The 25,187-nt window shown below is 43.0% G+C and overlaps 1 protein-coding gene across 5 annotated transcripts in view; it reads left to right on the plus strand.

Moving 5' to 3' along the window:
• LOC124632890 (prominin-like protein) overlaps positions 1 to 20,720 on the plus strand; it is a 61,767-nt gene extending 41,047 nt beyond the window's left edge. Inside the window, exons 2-23 of one of the 5 annotated variants that reach the window (XM_047167882.1) lie at positions 3,257 to 3,395; positions 3,719 to 3,844; positions 3,921 to 4,108; positions 4,338 to 4,502; positions 4,573 to 4,694; positions 5,557 to 5,722; positions 5,811 to 5,977; positions 6,482 to 6,594; positions 6,666 to 6,770; positions 6,961 to 7,102; positions 7,643 to 8,032; positions 8,280 to 8,414; positions 9,026 to 9,184; positions 9,408 to 9,529; positions 12,392 to 12,442; positions 16,610 to 16,777; positions 17,183 to 17,263; positions 18,240 to 18,332; positions 18,420 to 18,521; positions 19,148 to 19,255; positions 19,504 to 19,608; positions 20,277 to 20,720. In XM_047167882.1, the coding sequence (XP_047023838.1) occupies positions 3,257 to 3,395; positions 3,719 to 3,844; positions 3,921 to 4,108; positions 4,338 to 4,502; positions 4,573 to 4,694; positions 5,557 to 5,722; positions 5,811 to 5,977; positions 6,482 to 6,594; positions 6,666 to 6,770; positions 6,961 to 7,102; positions 7,643 to 8,032; positions 8,280 to 8,414; positions 9,026 to 9,184; positions 9,408 to 9,529; positions 12,392 to 12,442; positions 16,610 to 16,777; positions 17,183 to 17,263; positions 18,240 to 18,332; positions 18,420 to 18,521; positions 19,148 to 19,255; positions 19,504 to 19,608; positions 20,277 to 20,289 (2,960 nt within the window). In that variant the 3' untranslated portion in view covers positions 20,290 to 20,720. Of the gene's footprint in view, positions 1 to 3,256; positions 3,396 to 3,718; positions 3,845 to 3,920; positions 4,109 to 4,337; positions 4,503 to 4,572; positions 4,695 to 5,556; positions 5,723 to 5,810; positions 5,978 to 6,481; positions 6,595 to 6,665; positions 6,771 to 6,960; positions 7,103 to 7,642; positions 8,033 to 8,279; positions 8,415 to 9,025; positions 9,185 to 9,407; positions 9,530 to 12,391; positions 12,443 to 16,609; positions 16,778 to 17,182; positions 17,264 to 17,853; positions 17,911 to 18,239; positions 18,333 to 18,419; positions 18,522 to 19,147; positions 19,609 to 20,276 lie in introns of those variants that run through there. The other 4 variants (XM_047167884.1, XM_047167883.1, XM_047167886.1 and 1 more) reach the window with 4 other exon arrangements.
• The last annotated feature ends 4,467 nt before the right edge of the window (positions 20,721 to 25,187 follow it).

Genomic DNA, 25,187 nt, shown 5'->3' on the forward strand with positions numbered 1-25,187 from the left:
TTTCGCGTTTCAATTTACACTTTAACTATACGGCTATAAAGCTTAATTTAGAGCAGTAACGTCGTTATAGGGCCATCAAATGAATTCTCACGCTTGATGAGATGCAATTGAAAGAGCTCTTATGTTTGTAGAACAATGACAAGCCGTTCTAAAACCTTAACCGTCGTACCACAAAAGCTTTTAAACTTCTGTTAAACACTTGTCTAAAAAATGACAAATTATGAGGTTGAAATAAGGTCCCTTTTGCAGCCACACTTTTTTTTGTCAAGTGTTCAACAGATGTTTAAGTTTTTACTTTATAAAATGCGATTAAAAATCAATGTAAATACAAGAATAAAAAAACGAAATTGATTGAATAATTATTTTCAGCAGTAAGCTGTATTTTTTAAATATGTATTTGTGTAAAAAGTCATATAAAAATTGTAACCTTCTTAAATGGACTATATGGGACGTTACCAAGATAAGGATTATTGATTACAATAATCTAAGTATGCCTAGGTAGGCCTAGATTTTATGAAACACACTGTAACCACAGGGTGACATTCGTCAACATCAGCATCACCTGAGACAACTAGGTATGTTTTGTTTTCCCGAAGTATGTTGGGGTCGGCTTTTAGTTGCATGGCGGCCAGATGCAGCTGAGAAGTAGTGTTTTACAAAGAGCACCTGCCTATCTGACCTCCTCAACCCAGTTACCCGGACAACCTATTACCCCTTGGTAAGACTGGTGTCAGACTTCCTGGCTTCTTCTGACTAACCGTAACGACTGCCAAGAATGTAAAATGGCAGCCGGGAGATACAGTTTAAGGCGACGAATTGGTCAACAATAATTCCATAACCGGCACGCGCATCTAAGGCGCCAAAAGGGGTCGGAGCGCCTGAGCGGGGCGAGGATAACAATACGCGCGCTAGCTTATAACTAAAAGTCGTAAGCGACAAAATGGTTTTGTAATTTTATTATTTAGAAATGATAATTTGATAAAAAATCCTTCTACAATTTTAAAGAGTATGTATATACTCAACTACTAAAAAAGTTAAGAGGCTTAAATCGGTCCCGTTTGCCCATAATATGTGAATCTCTTTTTAAAAAGAGGTATGTTTGATATATTTTTCCACGAAGGAGAAAAGACTAGCGGAGATGCCCTAACGCAGGTAGGTCACGCGCCTTCAGGTAGGTCAAATACGTCACGACTACGTCACGGCAGGCGTGGCTGGACACCGCCCATATACCGTCCTTTACATCAAACTGACATCTTGTCATAGTTGTATTTTTACCACAATTTCAACAGATTTTATTTGTTACTCGATTAAAACGATGAAATGCGCTATCATTAATTGTAGAAATTGTTCAGGATCCAAACTCAAACATACCATAGGATAACATTTCACGTGTAAGTAATATTTTAACTTTAAAACATATTTTTTGCTAGAGACATCTGTCGTCGAATAGCTGCATTTCTAGAACCTCTCAGTGAATTTGTATTATTTTCGTATCAATCTTGTATCAATGTATATTATTGGTACCAATTTTTGCCTTAAAAAGCAGCTTCATTTTTCCTAGCATCCTACAAGTTTTTTTATAGATTATTTACAAACCAAAACATATGATATCATGAAAATTTTATATTATAAAAACACCATCTTTCGGTAAGTAGTCGACTTACGTATATTTGAAGTAAAATTGTGTTCATCAAGACAGAGAGACCCGTTACAAAATTAAGTGCTACCAGACATCGAAAATGCAATCACCCATTCTTAAAAAAGGTCTTATTTAAAAAAGCTGCAATTATCTTAAAATTAATCATAACTCTAACTATGTAGATTTATTTATATTCATCACTAGCCGTTTTCCCGCGGTTTCACCCGCGTACCGTGGGAGCTACGAGCCCGCACCGGGATAAAATATAGCCTATGTTACTTGCAGATAATATAGCTTTCTAATGGTGAAAGAATATTTAAAATCGGTCCAGTAGTTTTTGAGTTTATCCATTACAACCAAACAAAAAAACAAAGTTTTCCTCTTTATAATATTAGAATAGATCAGCAATGTTTTACATAGGTATGTATATCTCTCTTGCCGTACATATTTTTTGAATGTACCTTTACTCAGAGCAACATCCGACTCACATAAAGTCTGCTACTTATTTAGTGGTTGCGCCGTTATGATACAGTTGTGAAAACTCTAATTTGATAAACACTGTCCCTATAATTTTAATTCCCATTTTTCTTGCTGAATTTCGTAATGTGGCAACATCGAAAATAACAACAGTCATCGCAGCACGGTTCTAGAACAAATAGAACGAGTTTTCGTGCTTGTGATGCCATAGTGGCTAGTAGACGAACTAACACAATGCCATAAGTTGATACTTAAATTACACCATGGGGGTATTTTAGACCCGTGGTGAATAAAAATGATTTTTCATCGAGTCTCCGTTTAATGGTTCCTAGATACCTATTTCATTTCTGGAGGAGTAAATTGTTGTGGGGCAAGTTCTCTGCACAAAATAATACTTATATAACAATTAATTTTCTAACTTTTTATCTCTCTTTTTCTTCGTTCATTTCAAATGAATGCTTCTTTAAACTTTCTAATTGAATTACTATTTTAAGGGCTGATTTTTCAATCGCCAGATAACTTCTATCTGAGGAATATTTTTAACGTTTTGACAGCTTTTCTATGGAAAATATGTCAAACCGCCGTATTTATTCCTCAGATAGAAGTTAACTGATGATTGAAAAATCAGCCCTAAAAGAATTATTAATTTTGAGTACCTATTTACTTTACTTTTGAGTATGTCACTAGTGATCGATGTTAGTTTAGGGTTAGATTTTAATTATCCTATTCCACGCTAGATGGATTTACAAAAAATGGGTGGCTTCCCATAAAAGGCGTATAAGGGTGGAGCACGGGTGGAGACAGTAACGTTCCTCGTCCCCCGCTCACCCGAATTTTGGCGCGCTGCTTTGTTAGGAGATTTTTCGTTAGGGCATCTCCGCTAGTCTTTTCTCCTCCGTGTATTTTTCTCTGTTATAAAAGTTACCTAATCATGTTTCTACGTCTAACAAAATAAGGTTTATATCATGAACTTTCAGGTAACCAAGTTGTATTTTGATCCGTTTTGTATTTACTGAGAAAAATTGAGATCCTTGGCGCCAAAAATTCCAATTCGTCCTCTTAAGGTGCCCTCCGAAACACAGATGACACATGACACATAATTAGTCTGATTGAATGTAATAAGTGATGGTGTTGTTGCAGGCATGGTGACGGTGTCGGACGGGCACGCGTACGTCAAGCCGCTGAAGGAGGAGTGGCGCGCGCTGCTCGTGCACTACGCGGGCCCTACCGCCGTCATCGTGGTCGCCGTGCTGCTCATCGCTATCCTGCCCCTGGCCGGGTAACTGTCTGCTGCATCATATTAACATCCAGCCCGCTCATAAATATACATATAATGCTAATGTTTAAAATTCATATTATTTTAATCACATATTTAAAATAAAAATTCCATGTACATTAAAAAAAACCATCGTGCAAGCACGTCAAAACAAAAAGAAATAAATTAAAGAAAACCTAAATAGGTTAGTATTAGTCAAGAAAATTCTTGACAAATAGTCCACATAGGACTTGATATTGTTTTTTGCCAACCACCAAAAAAATTGCGCAGTAGTTAAATATAATCCTAATGGACTTATTCACTATTTTGGTGTCTCGTGCTTGTAGCCTGTTCTGGTGCTGCTGCTACTGGTGCCGCATGGGCAGGCGGCGCCGTCCCTTCGACCGCAAGTACGACGCTTGTCTCAAGGGAATCCTCGCCATCATACTCATCGGACTACTCACGCTCTTCTTGTAAGCTTCCCATAGAAATATACCTGTAGGTGTAGTGCTGCTGGTTGGGCTCCGTGACGATTGAGTGTGTCGGCAGGTTCGGCGTGGTGTGCGCGTTCGCGACCGACTCGCAGGTGGAGACGGGCAGCGCGGAGGCGGCCGACTCCCTGAAGGCGGGCATCCGGGATGCGCGCGAGTTCCTCAACGCCACTCAGGCGCATGCGCGCTGGCTGCTCGTCGTTAACTACAGAGAGCTGGAGATCAAGCTCAACTCCATGCTGTACAGTAAGTGTGACGCATGCCACTAACAGGACATTACTTACTAGTCTTCAGTTTATTTATTGCATTTTCCCCTTAAGCTTGGTTTGTAAACTATTGAACAGAACAATAGGTTACATATAATAAAATCGTTACAATAATAAAATAAATTTATTGCACAATTGCAAGGCAATTTGATCGATTTCCTCATAGTTTTGATTAGCAATTAGTATGATATAGTAATGTGGTGTGGCAGGTATTGGCGTGACGGCGTCGGTGAAGCTGGGCGAGTTCTCGCGCGCGGTGTCGGTCACGACGCTCAACAAGCTGGTGCAGCAGCTGGACGGCGTGCGCGAGCAGCTGCGCAGCGTGCACGCGCTCACCGCCACGCTGCGCGCCAAGGCCGAGGAGCTCAACACCGGTGCGTACCCCGCCGCCCCACTCCGCCCCCACACCGCAACCATGCCGCTACATGACGCCTCTCTGCGCAGGCCTCCGCAAGGTCAAGAACCAGCTGCTGCAGACGCTCGCCAAGTGCGACCAGCCCAAGTGCCGCGCGCTACAGGACAAGTACAAGATCGGCCAGCTCGACACCGAGATACAGTACAGCCAGGTAAGCACTCGCTTCACTCCACTGGCTCAATACTTCTACTCTTCATTATTATGAGCGCATTCCTGATAACCTAGCCAATAAACAGCTTGGACCCTCTGCTTACATATTATAATGTACATACGTCACTAATACAATGTTTCACGCTTGCCTGGATAGATGCTCGACAAGTATTTCCCAACTGTAAGTATTCTTATCGAAACAATACTAATTTTAGCTTATACAATATACCTACATGTTGTAACTATTAATTTTATGAATATTGTATTTATTAACATATTTGAGGAAAAAGGAAATATAAATATAAAATTAATGAAAGCAAATGCTAGTTATTCATGAATTCCTACAAATGTTTTGTGACTTCAGAGTTATTAATTGTAGAAAATACAAAAAAATATGAAATTTCCTGTTGTTGGGAATTTACAAACCACATTGAAGCAAAATAGTTCTTGTTCAGAGTTTATAACGAGGTCACATGATAATTTAGCATGTGCCTATTAACAACCGCATGTATAAATATATGTATAAAGCATAAACTTTACTTGCCACGGTTGGTCCGTGGATGGGCGACATCTTAGTCGTAACGAGTTCCTACATATTTCGGAAGGCTTGATAACATCTGGGCTCCTGCTCCTGGGACGTTATGGGTGTAGATGGCGGTGTTGTCAGTTGTAGTACCTCTACATGGGTAATGAAAATAAAGCTTGATAACTATAGTTTTACGAAGGGGTAAAGTGTTGACCAACTGGGTTGAAGAGGTTGAACAATGGTACTCAGGTGTGTCCTGGTAGACTGAGAGGTGACCCCAACGAAATTGCAACTCAATTAGCAAATAGGTCGTAGTAAATAAACTGTGATGGGTTAGATGCCGGACGTGACGGAGTTGCTGAACAACGTGTCGGCGCTGCTAGACAGCGACATCAAGAGCGAGGTGGCGGCGGGGCAGCAGGTGTTCAGCGACATCCAGCGCGGCATCCAGCGCTCCGTGGACCAGCACATGCCCGACGTCTCGCAAGCCATCGCTGACATCGGTACCACACACTGCCTAACAACATTCGCTTTGAGCCAGTTTTGGTTGCTTGGACGATGTTAGTTGATGATTGAATGTCCTCTGTGAAGGCAAGAAGTTGGCGGGCGTGGCGGACGAGATCACGTGGATGGCCGGCAACGCCAGCGCAGTGCTGCAGCGGCAGGAGTCGAGCGCGGCAGAGCTGCGGCGCCTACACGCCACCTACGGGCCCTACCGCCGCTACGCCGGCCTGGCCGCCGCCATCGCACTGCTGCTGGTCAGTACACACCACTATGCTCAACTTGTTGATATCTCTGATAGATATGGTTGACATTGTATCTACTACAATCCAAATGTTTTAATGATGACTTATTCTTTTTTATGTACTTTCGTATGTATTCCCTAATTTACTCCCTATAAACTCCCTTATGCAACTCCTACGTAGGTACTCTATTATGTAATACTTCTTAAGACTTCTTAAGTTCTTCACATTTATTTTGCTGCGTCTACGCTTGGAGAGCCGAGTACGAGGAGAGCACGAGGCGAACACAATTCGTCTAGTGTGGACCGACTTACAAGCCTGGAACGAACGCGCTGCGAGCGTTTCGTTAATAATAATATCGTAGATATTCGCCAAAAGCCGCGAGCTTTCTGCGGAAAACTTCGTTCGAGGACAGTGTTCGTTGTTGGCTCGTTGTTGACGCCCCGAACGACGTGCTCGGCTCGGTGGCGTAGAGCCGCCCCGCGGGCAGCGGCTGGGCGTGACGCGCGAGTGTTGCAGATCACGTGCCTGCTGGCGTGGGGGCTCATGTGCGGCGTGTGCGGCAAGCGCCCCGACGTGTACGGCGCCAGCGACTGCTGCAACAAGGGCGCCGGCTCCAAGAGCCTGCTCTGGTAAGCGTCTCCCTCACTGCGGCTTGTCTTCTCTCGAGTGACGTCATCATTCACATTGTGTGTGTGTGTAGCGGCATGGGCGCCATGTTCCTGCTGGGCAGCGCCGTCACGCTGGTGCTGCTCGTCTACTTCATCGTCGGCGTCGCCACACAGCGCTTCGTCTGCGACCCTCTCACGTGAGAATAAACAACACTAAATTATCTTGATTTTCATTATATTTAATTAATTTCTTTTCTAGAACATCAGAACACAGGAGATGTTAAAGTATGATGTCACTATGTTTAAACGCGTTAAACATTATCAATGGTGCAAAAAGTGCTTATTTTATTGACGTAATAGTTAATTTTAATCGCTGACACATTTCAGTGAGCCGCGCGACAACCGTCTGTTCGGCGACCTGGAGCAGCTGGTGGACTTCGAGAACATGCTGTTCAACGAGCGCCGCGACCCCGACTTCAACATGACGGCCGCGCTGCTGCGCTGCCACGACAACCAGACCATCTACCAGGTGCACATCCTCCTCCACGCTAGCCCGTGCACATGTGTGCACCGCGAGCCGCGCCTTCACAGCCGCGCTGCTGCGCTGCCACGACAACCAGACCATCTACCAGGTGCACATCCTCCTCCACGCTAGCCCGTGCACATGTGTGCACCGCGAGCCGCGCCTTCACAGCCGCGCTGCTGCGCTGCCACGACAACCAGACCATCTACCAGGTGCACATCCTCCTCCACGCTAGCCCGTGCACATGTGTGCACCGCGAGCCGCGCCTTCACAGCCGCGCTGCTGCGCTGCCACGACAACCAGACCATCTACCAGGTGCACATCCTCCTCCACGCTAGCCCGTGCACATGTGTGCACCGCGAGCCGCGCCTTCACAGCCGCGCTGCTGCCGTTTCGTGCTTATTGACCTATTGCTATTGTGGAGCATAGGTAGTCAGTAACCTATGCTCCACAGTATTATTATGAATCCTTTCATTAAAACTAGTTGCGAACAGTGCGCCAGTTGCTTCATGTAAGTGTTGGCATAGGTATGTGTAACTCTCGCAGGTGCTGCACCTGCACCGGCTGGTGAACCTGTCGGACACGAGCGAGGCGGTGCGGGGCTCGCTGACGCGGCACGTGGCGGCGCTGCGGCCGCTGCTGCCGGGCGAGCGGCCCGTGGCCATCCTGCGGCCCGGCGCGCGCGACAAGCTGCGGCGCCTGGCCGACAGCGGGCTCTCCGACTTCGACTTCGAGCGCATCCTGGCGGCGCTGGAGACCAACATGACGACGCTGGCGCTGGACTCGCTGGCGCGGCAGCTGAACAGCACGGCGGCGTCGCTGCAGCGGCCGCAGCTGGCGGAGGAGGCGCGGTCGCTGCGCAGCGCGGCGGCGGCGCTGGCGGCGCTCATGCGCGACGTGCTGCGGCCCATGCTCGACTACTCCGCGCAGCTCAACGTGAGTGCCCCTGCATACCAGCGTAGTCTAAAATGTATTCGCATTTCATGAACTGGAGGTCGATTTCTCGTTAGGACAGACGGAAATTAATAACATGATATTTTTTTAGTTAAATAATCATCAAAATTCGAACGGTAGTAAGTTTTTGAACTGATGTAGTAATCATGTTGATATTGTTTAAACTTCATTGCCATATTTTGCAGCATACAGAATATAATTGTCAAATTATTTTTGAACCGTATTGTAGAGTACGGCGACGAAGCTGCGCGACGGGCTGCGCTTCAACCACTCGTCGCTGAAGGACGCCATCACGTACCTCATGCACGAGACCAGCGAGGCCGAGGTCTTCCTCAACACCGAGGGGCCCGACCGCGTGCAGAACGTAAGCACACCTAAACGGCACATTATCGCATCATTTTCAAATTAAATGTACTTCAAATTCATCTAGACAGTACAACAGTATAGACTAAGAAATGTATAAAAGCCAATTTAAGATTTTCTAAATTAGGAATGAATATACGACTGTTGTCGACTCTGATGTTCACATAATGCTTCCATGATAGTCGTATTGTTATGTAGACAAAGTGCGGGTGTTGTCAGTCACGGATAATCTTTCATAATGATGAAATAAATAACGACTCGCTCCTGTCAATTACTTTAATATCGACAAGGTACTGTAGGACTGGGAGATAATTATCTTGCTCAAAATGAAAAACTGATTCGATATCACGACGTTTATTGTTTTGGCTCGAGAGGTGAAGTCACACACTTCAATATAAAAACTTATTCTATAGAACAAATCGAATATATTTAAAATGATTGTCCGGACAGTATCAATTATGATAAATAAAACCTTACAAATGAAAAAGTTTTTGACTACGCTACAGTACACATAATGACAAATAGACAATAGAATATTTTTATGAGTCTGTCGGCGTCCGTGGCCGCGCTCTATGGCCCGTGGGTACAGCTAACGCGCGAGTGTGGCGGCAGATGACGGCGGGGCTGGCGGACGCGGTGGCGCTGCGGCTGGAGCAGTACGTGCAGCGGCTGGCGGCGGCGGCGCGGGACTCGGTGGGGCGCTGCGGCCCGCTGTCCAACGCCTTCAACGCCACGCGCGACGCCGCCTGCAGGAAGATACTCATGCCCGTCGTGCGTAACACCACTATAATTATCCCGCTAATTACACTTCCTATAAATCTCATTTACCATTAAATAAATGTAGACGACAATCTAAGTCAAGAACTTACTGCATTTAGCATAAATATTCAAAAGTATCGGAAGGTCTCTGAGACGTCGTTTCTATTTTGGTATCACGAAGTGTGAGCCGCAGCGAATAGTATTAAGTTAAAGGTGTGGTGTTGGTGGTGAACAGAACGGCTACTGGATGTCGCTGGCGTGGTGCGTGGTGCTGCTGGCGCCGCTGCTGCTGGTGGCGGCGCGGCTGGCGCGGCTGTACCTGCACGCCGACGCCTACCCCGGCCCGCTCGTCGAGGCGTGAGTACCGCCCGTCCGCACATCCGCTCACTGCCGCGCTCAATCATGCCGACGCCGACTTTATGTTCACGTCATTGTCCAGCGAGTTGATACAACTTGAATACATATCCGAATATACAGCCCAGAATATGCAAACCTTTACAATATTCTGCAGCCTTTGACTTCAAATAATCCTACGGGATATCCACTTTATTATGTGGATTAGCATTTAAAACCAAACGCAGAGTAAAACATGCGATAAGTCAAATCAAATCATAAGTAAATGCATCACGTACCTAAATGATTGAGTCGGGCAAAGAATTAACGTGTTGACTGTTGATTCTCTGTGTTTCAATTTCAATCTCAACAAATCATCTCCATGAATGAATCGAATAAAGAATGAACATGTTTGTGTTAGTAAGAGACTCAACGATCTGCAGTCAGGACATCCTGTCAGTCTCTGTTTGTCTGTCGTTGTTACCGCGTCGTGTCACGTCATTCATGCAGATGCGACTGTTGAGATGTTGTGTCTCCCGCACACAACGTGTTTACTACACGGCACTGTAACTTCATTCAACTGTTTATACTGGTAACGTTTTGTTTATCAAATGTCATTTCATAACGGTACTTTAAGCAAAGTGCGTTCATTAAGATGTCGTGTGCGGGAAGTCCAATTAAGTTACAATGCCATTAATAAGTTTCAAAATAATATGTCAAGAAGGTGAGCACTACATTAACAGTACAGATGTGCTCGCTAAACTCGTCTGTCGTACAAAATGCAGCAACCTGTCGCCTCTCTGGCAATTTTTTTTAATTTCCATAATTTTGTATAACAGACAGATCTGGAAGAAATGATTAGGATAATGTTACCGATGCACATTGTAATCACAATCGAATTTAGTTCAGAGGACTTGATGATATTTGCAAGAGTAGTGAGAGTAAAGTGGAGAGTAGATCATTGTGAGTACAATGTGGTGTTGCGTCTGCCACATCCATCGTCCATCGTCATCCGGAGCGGCGCGCGTGACGTCACCGCCGCGTGACGTCGCCGCCGCGTGACGTCACCGCCGCGTGACGTCGCCGCCGCGTGACGTCACCCGCGCCGCTCTACCTCTCAGTTGTTTATGTTCACCTGACTAATTTCACGTTACTTTTGTTGTTTTGTTTGACAGCTGTGTTAACATTGAGTTTTTATTTTGACTGAGTTTGTTAGTGTGTCGTTACGTTTGGGTTTGTTGTGCACCCCCCATGTTCCCGTACTGTAGTGTGGCGCCGGTACCGCCGGGCGCCTGTAGATCTTTATAATATGAACCTTTACTTTGGCCAACTTTTTGATCCCCTATAATTGACATTGGATCGACAAGTTTTACCTTAAGAACTGTTAATTTACTCACTTTAATCATATTTTACTTCCTGCTCGGCACGATCCAGTTTTGATTACCTTTATTTATTATATTTTTTACCGCCAGCAAAAGTGGTTCTTATTTCTTGACGAGCGAGTTTAACAGTAATATTTTTGATAGTTCAACAAAATAGTTCGAGTGTAGTCGCTCGACAGGTGCTGCGGTCGAAGAGCTATCGCTGCGTCGTACTCACTGTAACAAGTGTTGCTACACCAATATCTATATGAAACACATCATTATTACAGAGCCCGATAACTTATGAATTAGGCAAATATTACATATTTATAATCGTAATCGTTACATAATTATATCCGTATTCCGTAGTTTGTTTTTGGATTATGTTTTTTATGTTGGTTTGTTCACTTCACCGCCATCCAGTATAGAATAAACCGGTAAATTTGTGCAAAATTTGTCCCTATCGACCGCCCTACGTCCCCAAGTACATTTGGTGGACAATGTGGGCGTCCCCAGAGAGCGTTAGGCCTGTGAGTGTATCGTGACGCTTGTCGGCAGCGCGTATGAGCCGATGTGCACCGCGCGGCGCCGGTGACGCAGCGCCCCGCACGGTAACGCGACTGCTCTTCCCGCCACAAGCCCCGCGCTACTCATTACTACTACGTTTTAGTCCTCCTTTCACATTCAATGTTTATCAAATTACATCAGTCACCATTTAAAAATATTTACAAAATGTATGTAGTAATGAGCAGCGCGACTGCGTTGTACCCCCGTCGTGTCACTGTTGTATGCTATGAGCAGGAGTCCGTATGAGTAGCTGGAGGTAGGCATGCATTGCTATCGCATTCGTGGCTTGCTCGCGGGTTGCTCCTGTGTATCGCTGGAATGTAACCCGCGCTGTATTGGAAACGTGTAGAGTTCACTTTTATTTGCAATGTTGTACATATTGGTTGTCTAGTTTAGTGTCGGGACACTAGGATACGCCGGGGAGGCGCAGTAGTGCAGGCGACGCCTCTCGTCTAAACCTCACTCGTGAGCACTTAGTGGAGCTATGAGTGAAGTAAAGTTAGCAACGACACGTGAGCAGGACCAGTATCCGCTACGGAACGTTGAACATAATGAGCATGCAGTCTGAGTGTATGGTAGAGTGCTAGATAGAGAACGCGACGACAGGGCATGATCCTCTGCATACTGATGCTACTTCATTTTGTTAGTTTCGGTTTATTTACTTTCATTTGAGTTCTATCATCCAGTCACACCCTACATCACAAAATTAGGTAAAGAACGTAGTTAATAACTTGCAATTCTACTGTTATATCATATCAATAGATTATATTGAACCTATCATGTCGTAGTACTAAGTTAGACACTGATGAGTGTTAAGATAATAAAGGTTGAAGTATTTAGAGTATTAGGTAGGAGTAGTAGGTGCCCCAGTAGTCGGGCAGGCTGTGCAGTCCCGCGTGTTGTGTGGCGAGGCGCGAGTGTCGGTGTCCGCCCACTGACTGTCTGTTGTCTGTTGCAGCGAATATTTGTATGACGCGTACGCGGACCGCGATAACGTACCCCTTGCCAAGTAAGTGCCCGACACCCCTAGCCCCGCCCCCGCCCCGCCCCCGCCCCGCCCGCCCCACATAGCCCCGCATGCGCTTGCCCCACCGGCCGCAGTGTTGCGCTTGCTTAGCTGCGCTGGTACGCTCCCATGCATGCTACCTATAGCTTCTTATTTTCGGTTCTTATTCTATTTGTGTGTATTTCTATGTACCTATTGTAACAAATTGACTCTAAACAATACTTATATACTGGTGAAAGAAAAAAATCCTAATAAATAGTATATAAGATACAGTTTGTTAATCAGCATGTGATAACAGTGCATGTGAATGAGAAGAATACTAATATTTGACCGCACGTAATCCAGTCCCGCACGACCCGGCCGACACAGTCTGTTAGTTATGTTCAGTTGTTTCAGTTCATTTCATTCAGTTCATGTTATTTTATCGACGACCGGATCATACCGCGGTTACGAGGCGTCCGTCGAACGTACCGGACACCGGTAGACAGACTCGAGTTAAGGGTTCACTGATCATATCGTCGCGTAATGGATGACGATGAAGTAGAGGATGGCATATGTAGCGTTGCACGATGTTGTTACATGTCGGTTTATCTGGCGGTAAAATATTGTGGCTCCGCGCATCGCGGCACTCGCGCAGCGGCTCCAAGCGCAGCACGCTGGACATCGAGGGCAAGATCGCGGAGTGGCGCGGGCGAGCCGCCCCGTCCGCGCCGCCCGAGCCCGGCGCCACGCGCGTGCTGCTGGCGGGCGACGACGTGGTGTGCCAGCTGCTGCCGCCCGCCGCGCTGCTGCACGACCTGCGCGAGCGCCTGCCCGCCAAGGACGAGGACGCGGAGTCCGGCATCCACGACGCCGAGTAGCCGCGCACACTCCGCGCGCACACCTCGCGTTCCACCACTCCATAAACCGTTTACTTGACACTGTCCTACGATACAGAATGCACTTTTTGCACCAATAGGTACCTGTAAAGTGGTGCAGTACCATTGCAGGGCAACACTGTAGTCACGACTGTTATTATGTCATTGTTGTGTTGACACGACTATGCAGTATTCATGTGAACACGTAACTACACACATACGTGTAGTCGTGGTGATTTCTAAATTATATTAGTTTTTTAAATAGAATCCTTTACATCGAACCCGAAGGGTTAATTTGACTCATGAACGATCGAATACGACCAATTTTGAGTAGTTGTTAAAATATTCGATTTGTCTTCCGCAGTTACCAATTTTTATAAAAGTTTTATTGTTTATCTTTCGGATGTCGTTGGTTCTTGGAGTACAATTTAATATAACGTAATCATTAAATTTAATTTTCAAAATTTGTGAATTGTAAGGTATCATAAATGATAAGGCTAACAGTAATTTGAGCTGTCCATTGTACTGTATGTACTAGTAATTGATATCAGTCCTATATATCGGTAAACGTAGCATAGCTAGGCTTCGCTTGATCGTTACAAACGAGTACGTCCATTTGCTAAGTATACAACCGCTTCTGCCTCGCCCACTGCCTGTGTGCGACCAACTTACTTATGCCGTCTATTGTACTCAATACCATGTCCTTTTATAATATATTTTTCTTACAAAATACATTTATTTTGAAGAACGTAGTGTTAGTTACACTATTGATAACTCAAGAAAGGCATTACATACAATCATACAATGCTGAATCGGAAACAAAATCGGTTCAGTATAACGTTAGATAATTCCGCACAAACACAGGTACTTACATACAGGTCAAACTGAGAACCCTGTTGAAGCCTAGGAAAATACCATGCATAAGTTTGCAGTGAGTGGCTGAAATATAGCTGAATTATGATTAAGCAAGGTTGGTCGGGCACATGAGCCCCGTACACTATCGCAACGCAGGTACAAGTACACTGATCTCTATTTACATGTAGCGTAGCGCGGCGGCGACATAGTTTTGATACGAGCTTACTGTAGCGGTACAGAGCGCTCGCCCGCGCTACTACGAGCGACATATACTCAGCTCTATAACTCTCTAGCATTTTACTCTATACGCTTTTTAAAAAGGCAATTTTTTTATAAAAATATTACATACTTTTTAAAATTACCTTAAATTAGTTGCAACTATTAAGGTATTCCAATTTTTATGCATTTTAACAAGTAGCGTTTGATAAGTAAATGTTGTATTAAATATTGCATTTAGATAACGTTTACCTGTTTATATTTGATATTGATGTTAGTCACGAATTTCAAGTTATAATCATTAATCGACATAATAATCCATTAAATATTCATTAATACGAACTAATGGGAATGTGCGCACTGCAGTGAATTGACGTAGTTTTATTGTAATGTAACAGTACATACTGTGTACTCCCTAGCTGCCAACCACGCTCACTACACTAAACAACTTTAAAAATACACACAGAGGTATTACCAAACATATCGCGAATGTGCCTAGTGTAGTGAGGGTCGTCGTGTCAGCTCTAAACAATACTCATTTTCATAACGAATATATCAACTCATAAGCATTATCTATACGTGTATAATATAATAGTATGTAAGGTTGTACTTTGTTATCGACATATCGATGTTTTTACATTTATATCTACCATAATCGCAGTTTTGTAGGTTAAGATGAAAAAGTATACCAATAATAAGTAATGATATGGATGTGGTTTAGTAGGGTATTTAGTTAATTACACGTAGGCTGCGTGTGCGGTGTGTGCGCGGCGGCGGCGAGGCGGCGCCGCGCTGCGGTAACGTCGCTTGTATTACCGCTAGCGTTTACATCAACTTGGTATTTTCTCCCTACCCTCACTAAGACATGTTTTGCTGATTTGATTTCCGAATTCGTAATGTCGAAGTGTTTTTTATAGCTATACTTTATTTCGCTAGTTGGAACTGAAAACGATGCATCCCTTATAACTAGATGGTACCTGAGGTGTTGCATGTATTCGTACTTTATATTTAATATTCGATCAAAATCTATGATGAATGTAACAAGAGTTGTAGGAAAACTGTACAGACTACGATGCGCCAAAAGATATAAACATTAGTAGTCATGTAAAAAGTTCTACAATCGTCCGTCTTGTTGGCTTGCCGAGTTGTCTTTGGATTCACGGAGTTATCGCCACGATTTGAAATTCGTATATTTTTTGGTGCATCGTAGGCTAACAAGGTTTGGTAAGTTTTGATACTTTTTTAGTTTTTCAGTTGACCTTGTTATGGATTGTCAATAACTAATATGACTTGCATGTTTACACTGAGCTCTAATTCTGGATGTACCTATAACGTGATTGGTACGTGTGTGTGTGCAGCTCTTCCGTTGTAATGTAACTGTCGCATGCCTGATGCTCGTGTGCCTTCTACTGTAGATAGTGGTGTGCTTCGCTCGTGTCTTAATTGTCGTATTCTACTAATATTTTTAAGTTTCACTTTTAGTATTCACAGTTATAGTGCGCGCGGAAGTAGTTGGCCGCGCCTTAGGTGGCGACAAGGGTGAGAGGAGGGTTGACATCTGCTCGCATCGCACATGAGATTAGACAGTTATGACTTTATGACCAATCTCGAGATATCGCGTTTAATAAATGAAAATAATAAATAAAGAACAATTAAACTCTCTTTTCAATTAAAAATGTTTTTACTATACCTATCTAATTATAGTGTAATTAATAGTAAAATAAATCAAAAATAGATAATTTCATACACTTTCTGTATTCACATCGGCTTTCCGGTTCGGTTTTTTTACAAAAAACGTACCTATGCTCTTTAAATATTATTTCCTTCGATTGTCTTTTTATCGGCGGACTCATCTCGCTATTGCAATCTCATGTGCGTTTTGTGTCAACTAGCCGGAACTCTCAACGTGTGTTGCCATCACGAAGTACGGCACCTAACTGAGTAATGACAGCAAGTGTCGTCGCCTCTCCGCCCCACCGCTCACATACCTAAGTCGCGGCCAACTAGTTCCGCGCGGACTATGATAAATTCTTTTTTATATATTTTTTAAATACAATATTCATTGTCCAAGAGTTAATATTTTACAGAGTAACTTCATAATTTTTTTTCTTAAATGCTTGCGTTAAAATTAATTTATTTAAAAATATAGAATTTTTGAAGTTTTCAATTGAGTAGGTGCGTAGGCTTTCTGAGTGTCGAAGATCGCGGAGCAGAGTGTATAACGTGGCGTGTACTGTCGCAGCGCCTACAAGGTGGAGAAGCGGTCGGCGCGGGAGCCCCGCGACGGGCGCGCGTCGCCCCGCGCCCGCGCGCGCGCGCCCGCCGCCGCGCCGCCCGCGCCGCGCGCCGCCGCCCTGGCGCCGCCCGCTGACCACTACCACGCGCGCAGATATAATGATATGGCGCCAAAGTACGTACCCGCCGCCGAGACCCCATGACCGCATCATTCTATTCCCAAAAAATCTATAATCAAAATTCAATAACAAAACAATAAATTCTGACCTAATCTATTTCCTTACATAAATAAATAAAACGGCTATATTTGACCCGTCCAATTTATGTCTAAGGTTCGACGTGATCAAGTTACTGTTACTGAACAATCGCCAATACCTGTGAGTTCTTTGACTTGAGCTGTGACGTCACTCACTGCGCACGCATTCATAGAAATACTTCCAAACACGACGTTTACATCACTGGTCACGTGTAAACGTCTTCAACATCACTAATTTATTAAATAATAGTAGGGTGTATGATGAGCGCACGAGCACAGTGGTGGTGTGAGTGCACTAAATGAGGGTGTGGTGGTGTGTTGCAGGCACTGGGAAGAAGGACCTCCCCGCTACCTCGGCTCTACTGAGTACGAGCGACCCCCTCCATACTACTATCCCGGACCAAAGTGAGTATTCACGCAACACTCCCTACACCGATACACTAATACTTACACCAAAGCCTTGATACAAGTTTTAACACTATTAACAATTGGGTTTCATTGCAGTTTAAAGGTACTGAATTATATGTACTTAATGCCCCGCGTATTTCCACATTAAAGATAAAGATTAATTTATTGCATAACTGTGTACATGTTGATATTTATTTAATACAATAGATTAGATCAACAGTCTATCCAAGTCGGACATGCAATCTGTACTAATATTATAAAGCTGAAGAGTTTGTTTGAACGCGCTAATCTCAGGAACTACTGGTCCGATTTGAAAATTTCTTTCAGTGTCAGATAGCCTATTTATCGAGGAAGGCTACTTTTTATCCCGGTACGGGAAGTAGTTCCCACGGGATGCGGGTGAAACCGCTGGCAGAAGCTAGTACTAAAATAAAGTAGGGAAAAAAAAGAAAAAAGATTCAATCTCTCTTTAGTTCTGGGTTAGTTAGTTTGTTAATAATTTGAATAATAGTTGAAATGTGTTGAGAATCCAGCGTTAGCCCCATGATGGGTGAAGTGTAAGGTAGTGAAGTATGGCGTGTGCGCAGACGGCGTCGCTCGGCGGGCGCGGGCGGCCGCGGCCGGGCGGACTACTTGCCCGATAGGTAGTATCGCCGCTAGTGTGAGCACCACTCACTAGCCTTATTCTTTGAACCGGCTTACGATTGTCATCAATATCATTTTATTTGGACTGTCCTGGTTATCATCATTTATGCGATATTCTGAAGTAGTGTTGTCAGCCTAATCGAGTTCATCGTTTAGTATTTTCCATGAAAAAGGTTTATGGTTTTGCAGTTTTATGCCAGGTGCAATATTTATTTAATTTATGTACATAACGTCATGGGTGTCTCATTTCGCTTGTGAATGTCCAATGTTGGGAAACAAGTATTTTGTGGTTAGACTCAAACAGTATTTTTATTTATTTCGCAAAAAGTCCTGTGAGAGTGAGCTCGAGAGACGACATGACAGCTGTGCAGTTGACGCCGAAGCCCCCGACCGGCAGCTGGGCGGAGTATCTGGGAGCTAGGTACTACTGTGTGATAGTGCCGTCCGCGTCGCTTTCTGTTCGATACATGTTATATTCATAAATGTTACAAATACCTATATATTTTAGTTCGGGTGCCCCTAGACTCAGAAGAGCGTTTAGTATGGAGGACGTACCTCCGCCGCCGAGCAAGGAACCCGCGACCAGTTGGGCGCAGTACTTGGCAGCTAGGTATAGTAGTGTGCTTGCGATTATTATCGATGTTTGGTCCACACCTGCGATATTGCCTCATTAGTGATGTCTTACAGAAATTTGTTGCAGTCATTATTTGTCGTCAGTGCCAACTTGAACGTTTCCGATGAGGGGCAGTAAGTCAGCTCGTTGCAAGTTCTGTGACTGCACAGTTCAGAAGATTTATTTCCATAATGTTGGTTTTCGGCCTGAATCATCGCTTTTAGCCTGGCATATTGGGCATTGACTGAAGACGACCTTCATAACGTTTGGCCTATTGACAAGCTACATGCTTAAATCACAAACAGCCTTGGGCTTATACACATTGTAATTTTGGGGGTTGGTTGGTGGGAGATGGTTAGGTACCTACTATAGTTCGGCCATTCAGAGAATGCGTTCCTGACACGTCGCGATTGAACTGACGACGTAATAACATTCATTGATTATTGATATAATAATGTTGTTTTAATGCTCCTCAATTGTTAAAACGGTAAACAACCAGCAAAAATATTTTTATCGTAACTGCAACGCCATTGCAAAGTTACGTCGTCAGTTCAATCGCGACGTGTCAGGAACGCATTCTCTGAATGGCCGAACTATAAACAGATTAAATTTTTTATGTTCAGCGAGAGTTCCCTGAGTCGTCCAATGTTCCCCCCCCGCGCGGAGCAGCGAGCCGCTCCGTCCGCGCCGCGCGAGCCCGTCACTAGTTGGGCAGAGTATTTAGCCGCTAGGTATTATTATACACCCTGTGTTGTTGTGCTCTCTCATTTGACCATGGTGTCCCACATTTTCGTCGTGAATGCGAGGTTATTCAGACCAATGGATTACTTGGCTAACTGCACTATCACATCATCTTTTTGAGTATGATCATATAACATTCAGTTAGTTGTGTTAAAATGAACTTTTCGTCCTAGTCTTCCTTCATCTGCAATAGAATGAGAGCAGTTGATCAAGAAAATAACGATATTTTGACTGTAAGTCCCAGCGCGCCAGTGTTCCCGGAGCCGCGGCGGCGCAGCGGCGGCGAGTGGGCCGCGCAGGGCACCGGCTGGAGCTGGGCGCAGTACCTCGGCGGCCGAGCGAGGTAGTGCGAATGTCATGCCACGCGCTGCTCATTGCTTGCCGACGTTCACTGCCCGTGTGTGTGATGTGTGTCGAGTCCGCATTGGACTTCGCAGTAGGCTAGTTGTTCATGTCATTTGCCAGAATCACATTTTCCGACAGCTAAATGCAGTTTTTCACCTGGGTGACAGCTGGTAAGGTGACAAGAGCTACCGGGTTCATCCCGTAGGTCTCGAGTGGTGAAGTCATGGCCATACTTATATCTTGTGTGTCAATGTAATTGTCGCTAGTGGTCGCCAGTACGGGTTAAGCTCGAAGGAAAACCTCCGCGAAGTATTTGCCGGAGCGACCAGGTATTACATGGTTGTGCGGTGTCTCATGTGGGGTAGAGATTATATTATTGCAGGTTTGCTCACATGTTGTGTGATCTTGATATTGGATATCGACTCATATTGACACTAGTCGATTGCTGTGGATTGATTTGGTTCATTGTAAGCTAAGTCTGTGAAGTTATCTAAATATTTCATTACATTTAAACAGAAACATGCGGTAAGGGTAAACACGTTTCACCATCTGCAAATCATCGGGTTTTATAACACGTTTTGTATTTTTCTTGTCTTTTTTTACATGTGGTTGCGTGTTAATAATAATGTTATAAATGAATAGTAATGCAGTTGTTTGCGTTTCCAGCGATAGACAGTAAACTGGCGCTCACGGAACTCGACGAAGACCTGCTGAAGTACTGAGGCGTCCCCCCCCCCGCACACATCTCCACACGTGAAGGAACAACACACAGCAGACAATTTTGAACAGAATGCTGCAGCCGTCACTGGCAGTCACACGTAACCGATCTATATTTGACGGAGATGATCAAGTTTAAATGAAACCTTATATACAGTGATGACTACACTATTCTGTCCGAGGTTACTGTTGCGTACGTAGTAACGCGTTGCGGGAAAATTACTCTATTTTAAATACAAGAATGATTCATGTAATAGTGATAAATTAAGTGCAAACTCAAGTTTGAACAAGTATTGTATACTGCCGCTCAAGAGCGCTGAATTGTGATTCACGAAGTATGTGACATACGTACACACTGCCTGCCAACGATAGGGTTGCCATTCACTACTGTAGCTTCTATTATATGGGAGAACGCGTAGAACATTCTCATAATGTAATGAAGGCATAATGTAATGCAACCCTGCCAACAACTTGTGATGAACAACTTTATTGATACGCCGTAGTTGTAATCAAAGTACTATTGTAACGTAAAGTTTTAGTCTGCAATGTAAATAGTATATGTATAGAGACGTGCGAGTGTCGGCACTGCACGTGCGAGTGTCGACACTGCACGTGCGAGTGTCGACACTGCACGTGCGAGTGTCGGCTCCGCTCAGTCACACTCCCACATTATACTGTCGGCTCAAGATTATTCGTAGAATACGTTGATAGCGATCTCAGGGTCGTGTTGGCTTTAATGATTTACAGAATTATAATCTTTACATGTGTTGTTGAACGCGGATCACGTTGACCGCACAAAATGTATTTGAGTTTGAAATCTAAGAGATTCAATTTAAGTTAGGATTTACGTATTATTATGTAGGTATGTAAGTTTGGTTCTCTCATTTTCCTACTCTTACTGTAGGTGTCCCAAAGTGATCGTATGTGAAAACAAATGTCGGTGTAGTCGCGACAGTGCTGTGTCGGCGACGCTAGGGTTAAGTTCACACGTACACATCACGTTGGCGAGATTCTAATGCATTTATATTTAAATTGATATGTTAAGTAAACAATTGTACACTCGTTAGCGTACCGAGTCGCGTCCCCGACGTGCCAAACTATTGCGCTAGTCGACACGTATATTATGTCGCCTTACTGTATACCTGGGCGACTTTTTAGTTCATTTACATTTTCTGTGTTAGTTCATATTTACGAACAATTTTCTATTCACATGTACGTCTAAGTTCGGGCAACGTATAAATTGTCCGACATATACTCTGTTCGTAAATCTAGTGCTAGCATTATTATCCTATTTAGTATAATTTTGTGATTATTGGACATTTATATTTTATTTTGTAAGGTTGGAGTACGAGACGTTCAAATAGTTGATTCGTGTAAACCTTTCGTGTCATATCGTTCGTAAGTGCCGTTTATTGTGTGCATGGCGAGTGGGAGCGTGCGTGTGTGATACCAAATATGTGTCGCCCGGGTGTCGAGCTGCCGGCCTCGGGCTCCGGTGCCGGGCTGCCGGCCCCGGCCCCGGTGCTGAGCTGCCGGCCCCGGCCCCGGCGCTGAGCTGCCGGCTCCGGCCCCCGGGGCTGTGCCCGGCGCACTATGGGAAAATCGCGTATGTTTCGTCTCAAAACTCCGTATCTCAGTTATTTCAAAACTAAATGATCTGTAATTTTGCACACATATACTTGAAAGTACAAGGTTTAATAAAAAAATAATAATTTAAAAAATTATGTTTATTAATTTATTTAAAAAATAAAACTTTTAAAAAATACATGCATTTATAAGAAAAAATATATTTTATTTTTGTAATTTACTTACATTAAATAGAATTAAATATCATTGTATAAACAGTGTCTAACGAGAAAACAATAATATACAAAATTCAACAAGCTCCTACAGATTTTTGTTGACAGCAAGAAGGGACTTGGCTTCATCGAAAAGTTCTTTCGATATTGTTTCTGAGGTATTTCTCAAACTTGATATATATGGATCAGAAGTGTACAATAAGGTATGGAAAACGTCTGTATTGGTAGCCGCTCTTGAACACTTTCTAGAATGATGAAGTCTAAACTTTTTGTAATCCTTGTTGCGGGATTCTTGAGCGTCTTTGGACAATTGTCCGATAGGTAAAATAGCATAGTACTCAATGATTTTTTCTCCGTGAATAAGTATTTTATGTACGGAGGAAGGCATATAATACCAATTATAAATATTTACGTACAGTTGGGCGGTACTATATGCGTATTCACCGAACTTTTTTGAATCAATAGCCATTCCAGATGACATAGTTTGTAGTATAATGTACATTCGTTTTATAAGTTCTACGTCTACACCTGTAATGTCTGCAGAGCAAGAGTAATTCTGAAAAAATCTCCGAGCTGTGTTTCCATCATTACTATTTCCAGTGCCTTGTCGAGGTTTATCGATATGCAGTCCCATTTCCTCCCTAAACCGCTTTTGTACCACTTTTTTCTTTTCGTCTTTGTTTTTTTTATTTTCTGGTGTAGTGGCTGACCACTTTTGGAAAGACAAGTTATAGGAAATGTGTAAAATCATCTCCATGCTTCTAATCCAAGCGTGTAGTGTTGACAGTCCATATTGAAATGAACTTTCATTCACATATCGTGTCCTAACTGCCTCTAAGTTATTCATTTGCCGAGGAGTAGCACCACAAATTGTACAAGAAGCGCTCGAAGGAGTTTCAGTTAAAACTTGTGCTACTTTACCATCAATCATGGTTAAAAATAGGTCTTGAGTAATTTCAATTACTTCACCATTCTTATTTATCATGGAAAGGGACAGGTTTTTAATTTGATTTTTGATATCAGCCACAACAGACGCGGTTTTTTCAGGAGTTTCTTTGGCAAATTCTATTAATATAGGTCGGCAATATCTTACGGATGAGCAAGCTTCATTTTTCCAAATAACGATATTAGTTGTCACATCTATGAGTTTAATGGGTACAAGTGAAGCAATAAAAAGGTTCGCATCTGATATGAAATCGCTTTCTTCGGGCAAAACTTGCTTGTATTCACTTTGCCCTGATGACCCGTCACAACCCCATTTGCAGAATAGTTTCAACTGTCTTAAACCGTTTTTGTAAACTGAACCAATTAGTAATATACGTGCTACAGTATGATCCAATAAGTCCTGCAGATTGACTTTTGCACTTATGTTAGTAATGGTTATGCTCGAATCTGGTGGGTAACACATCTTCTTCGCTTCGGCTAAAGTTGGATAAGAAGGAAACACTGAGCAGTTTTTGTCCGCCAAACAAATTCGAAGTTTCCCATACTGTTCTTTGTTAAGGTCTAAGTCAATAAATGTCCGTAGTGCTTCTTCCTTTGTAAAAGGTGTAACGTCTTCAGGGTTCTCAGTTATGAATTTAAGAAACTTTTTCTTATCATTTTTTGGCGCAGTTCGTATAATATTAACAATAGTGGCCTCCTCGGTCTCACCCATAGACCGCAACTCCTGAGTATTATGCATTGAGCACACACTCCAATCCGTACTCTTGTATTAATTGCATGTTTTTTCGTTTCTTTGTTTTTTCTGAAGATGCTTCGTATGGTTTCGATGGTCTGCCACCTGCACTGCTTCCAGATGTATTAGGGTCATTAACTGTGACTCGACACTCCAGTGGAACACGAAATTCACCATTTAACCAGTCGACGTTCTTACTTTCAAAGCGTTCTCTTTTCCGGGATGCATTTCTCCAGCGTTCGTTACATTAAGACACCAAGTTTCTTTGAATGTAGGAGATCACAGTAGCCATATCGTCTGGTGACAAATTGAAATTTTCATGCAAGTAGTCTTCTATATTATTCCCATTTATCAACAAATTGCACAACTCTCGTTTACTACAAACAAATTCACCCATTATTTTCAAATCAGATAACTTCTGTGAATATTTGAAAATAGGTTTGAACTGCTTTTTAAAAGCAACTGAATTTCTGACGAACAACTGTGGATGTTTCAGGGTTTGCCTTTCTTTTATAGGCCAATTAAATAGTGCTATGTGCAAAAAGATAAGAAACTAATATTTGCATTCTTCCCATAACCAACCTGTTTTTAACTTGACCCTAATAGATAAAGTGACCATATTTTATCATATAAGGTGGTCAAAACAATATCAAAACCACAAATAACTATTAATAATACTCATCACTGTAATGACCATTTTATCAATTTGACACAATAGATAACAGATGATTATGTGAGAAGTAAAAACATATTGGAAAAAAATATTTTTTTTATCTCGCGATATGTTTTGGCACCGTGTCAGAAAAGGCGCAAGTATGCGCAACTTTTTTTTTTCTCCTTGTGTAAACTAATGTATAAAGATCGTAATTCAACAAATATCTCGACATCGGCAAACAGCGGCAACCGGGTAAGTCTCATTAAAAAAAAAAGTAACCCGAAAATTATACCATCTTAAACTACATTGGTTAATTTTTATTTATTTATTTATTATACATAATATTATTTAAGAAACGTTATGAGGAGATTATAAGCATTTCAAAAATGTATAATACTTATACATTAAATCAAAAACTTTCGAGTAATGTGGCGTTGAATTGTAGTAATGTATTGTGCCAAAATCACATCATTGAACATGGGTTAGCTTTGATGCCTTTTTTTTATACATTATGGTTAGCAAAAAATAATTTAAAAAATATAGAAAAGAAAGCTTATTTATAAGACTAAATTAATTAATTAGTTTTACTCCATAACAATGACTTTCAGGTGAAACGGTTTTGAGACGGCCTTGTATGGGGCTTTCCCATAGTGCGGCGTCCGCGCTCAGGGCCACGGATGTGTGTAGTCAATTAGGGTATAGGTATTCTCATATTAGTATAATTATCT

This window comes from Helicoverpa zea, chromosome 9 (genome assembly GCF_022581195.2).
Source record: "Helicoverpa zea isolate HzStark_Cry1AcR chromosome 9, ilHelZeax1.1, whole genome shotgun sequence".
NCBI lineage: Eukaryota > Metazoa > Arthropoda > Insecta > Lepidoptera > Noctuidae > Helicoverpa > Helicoverpa zea.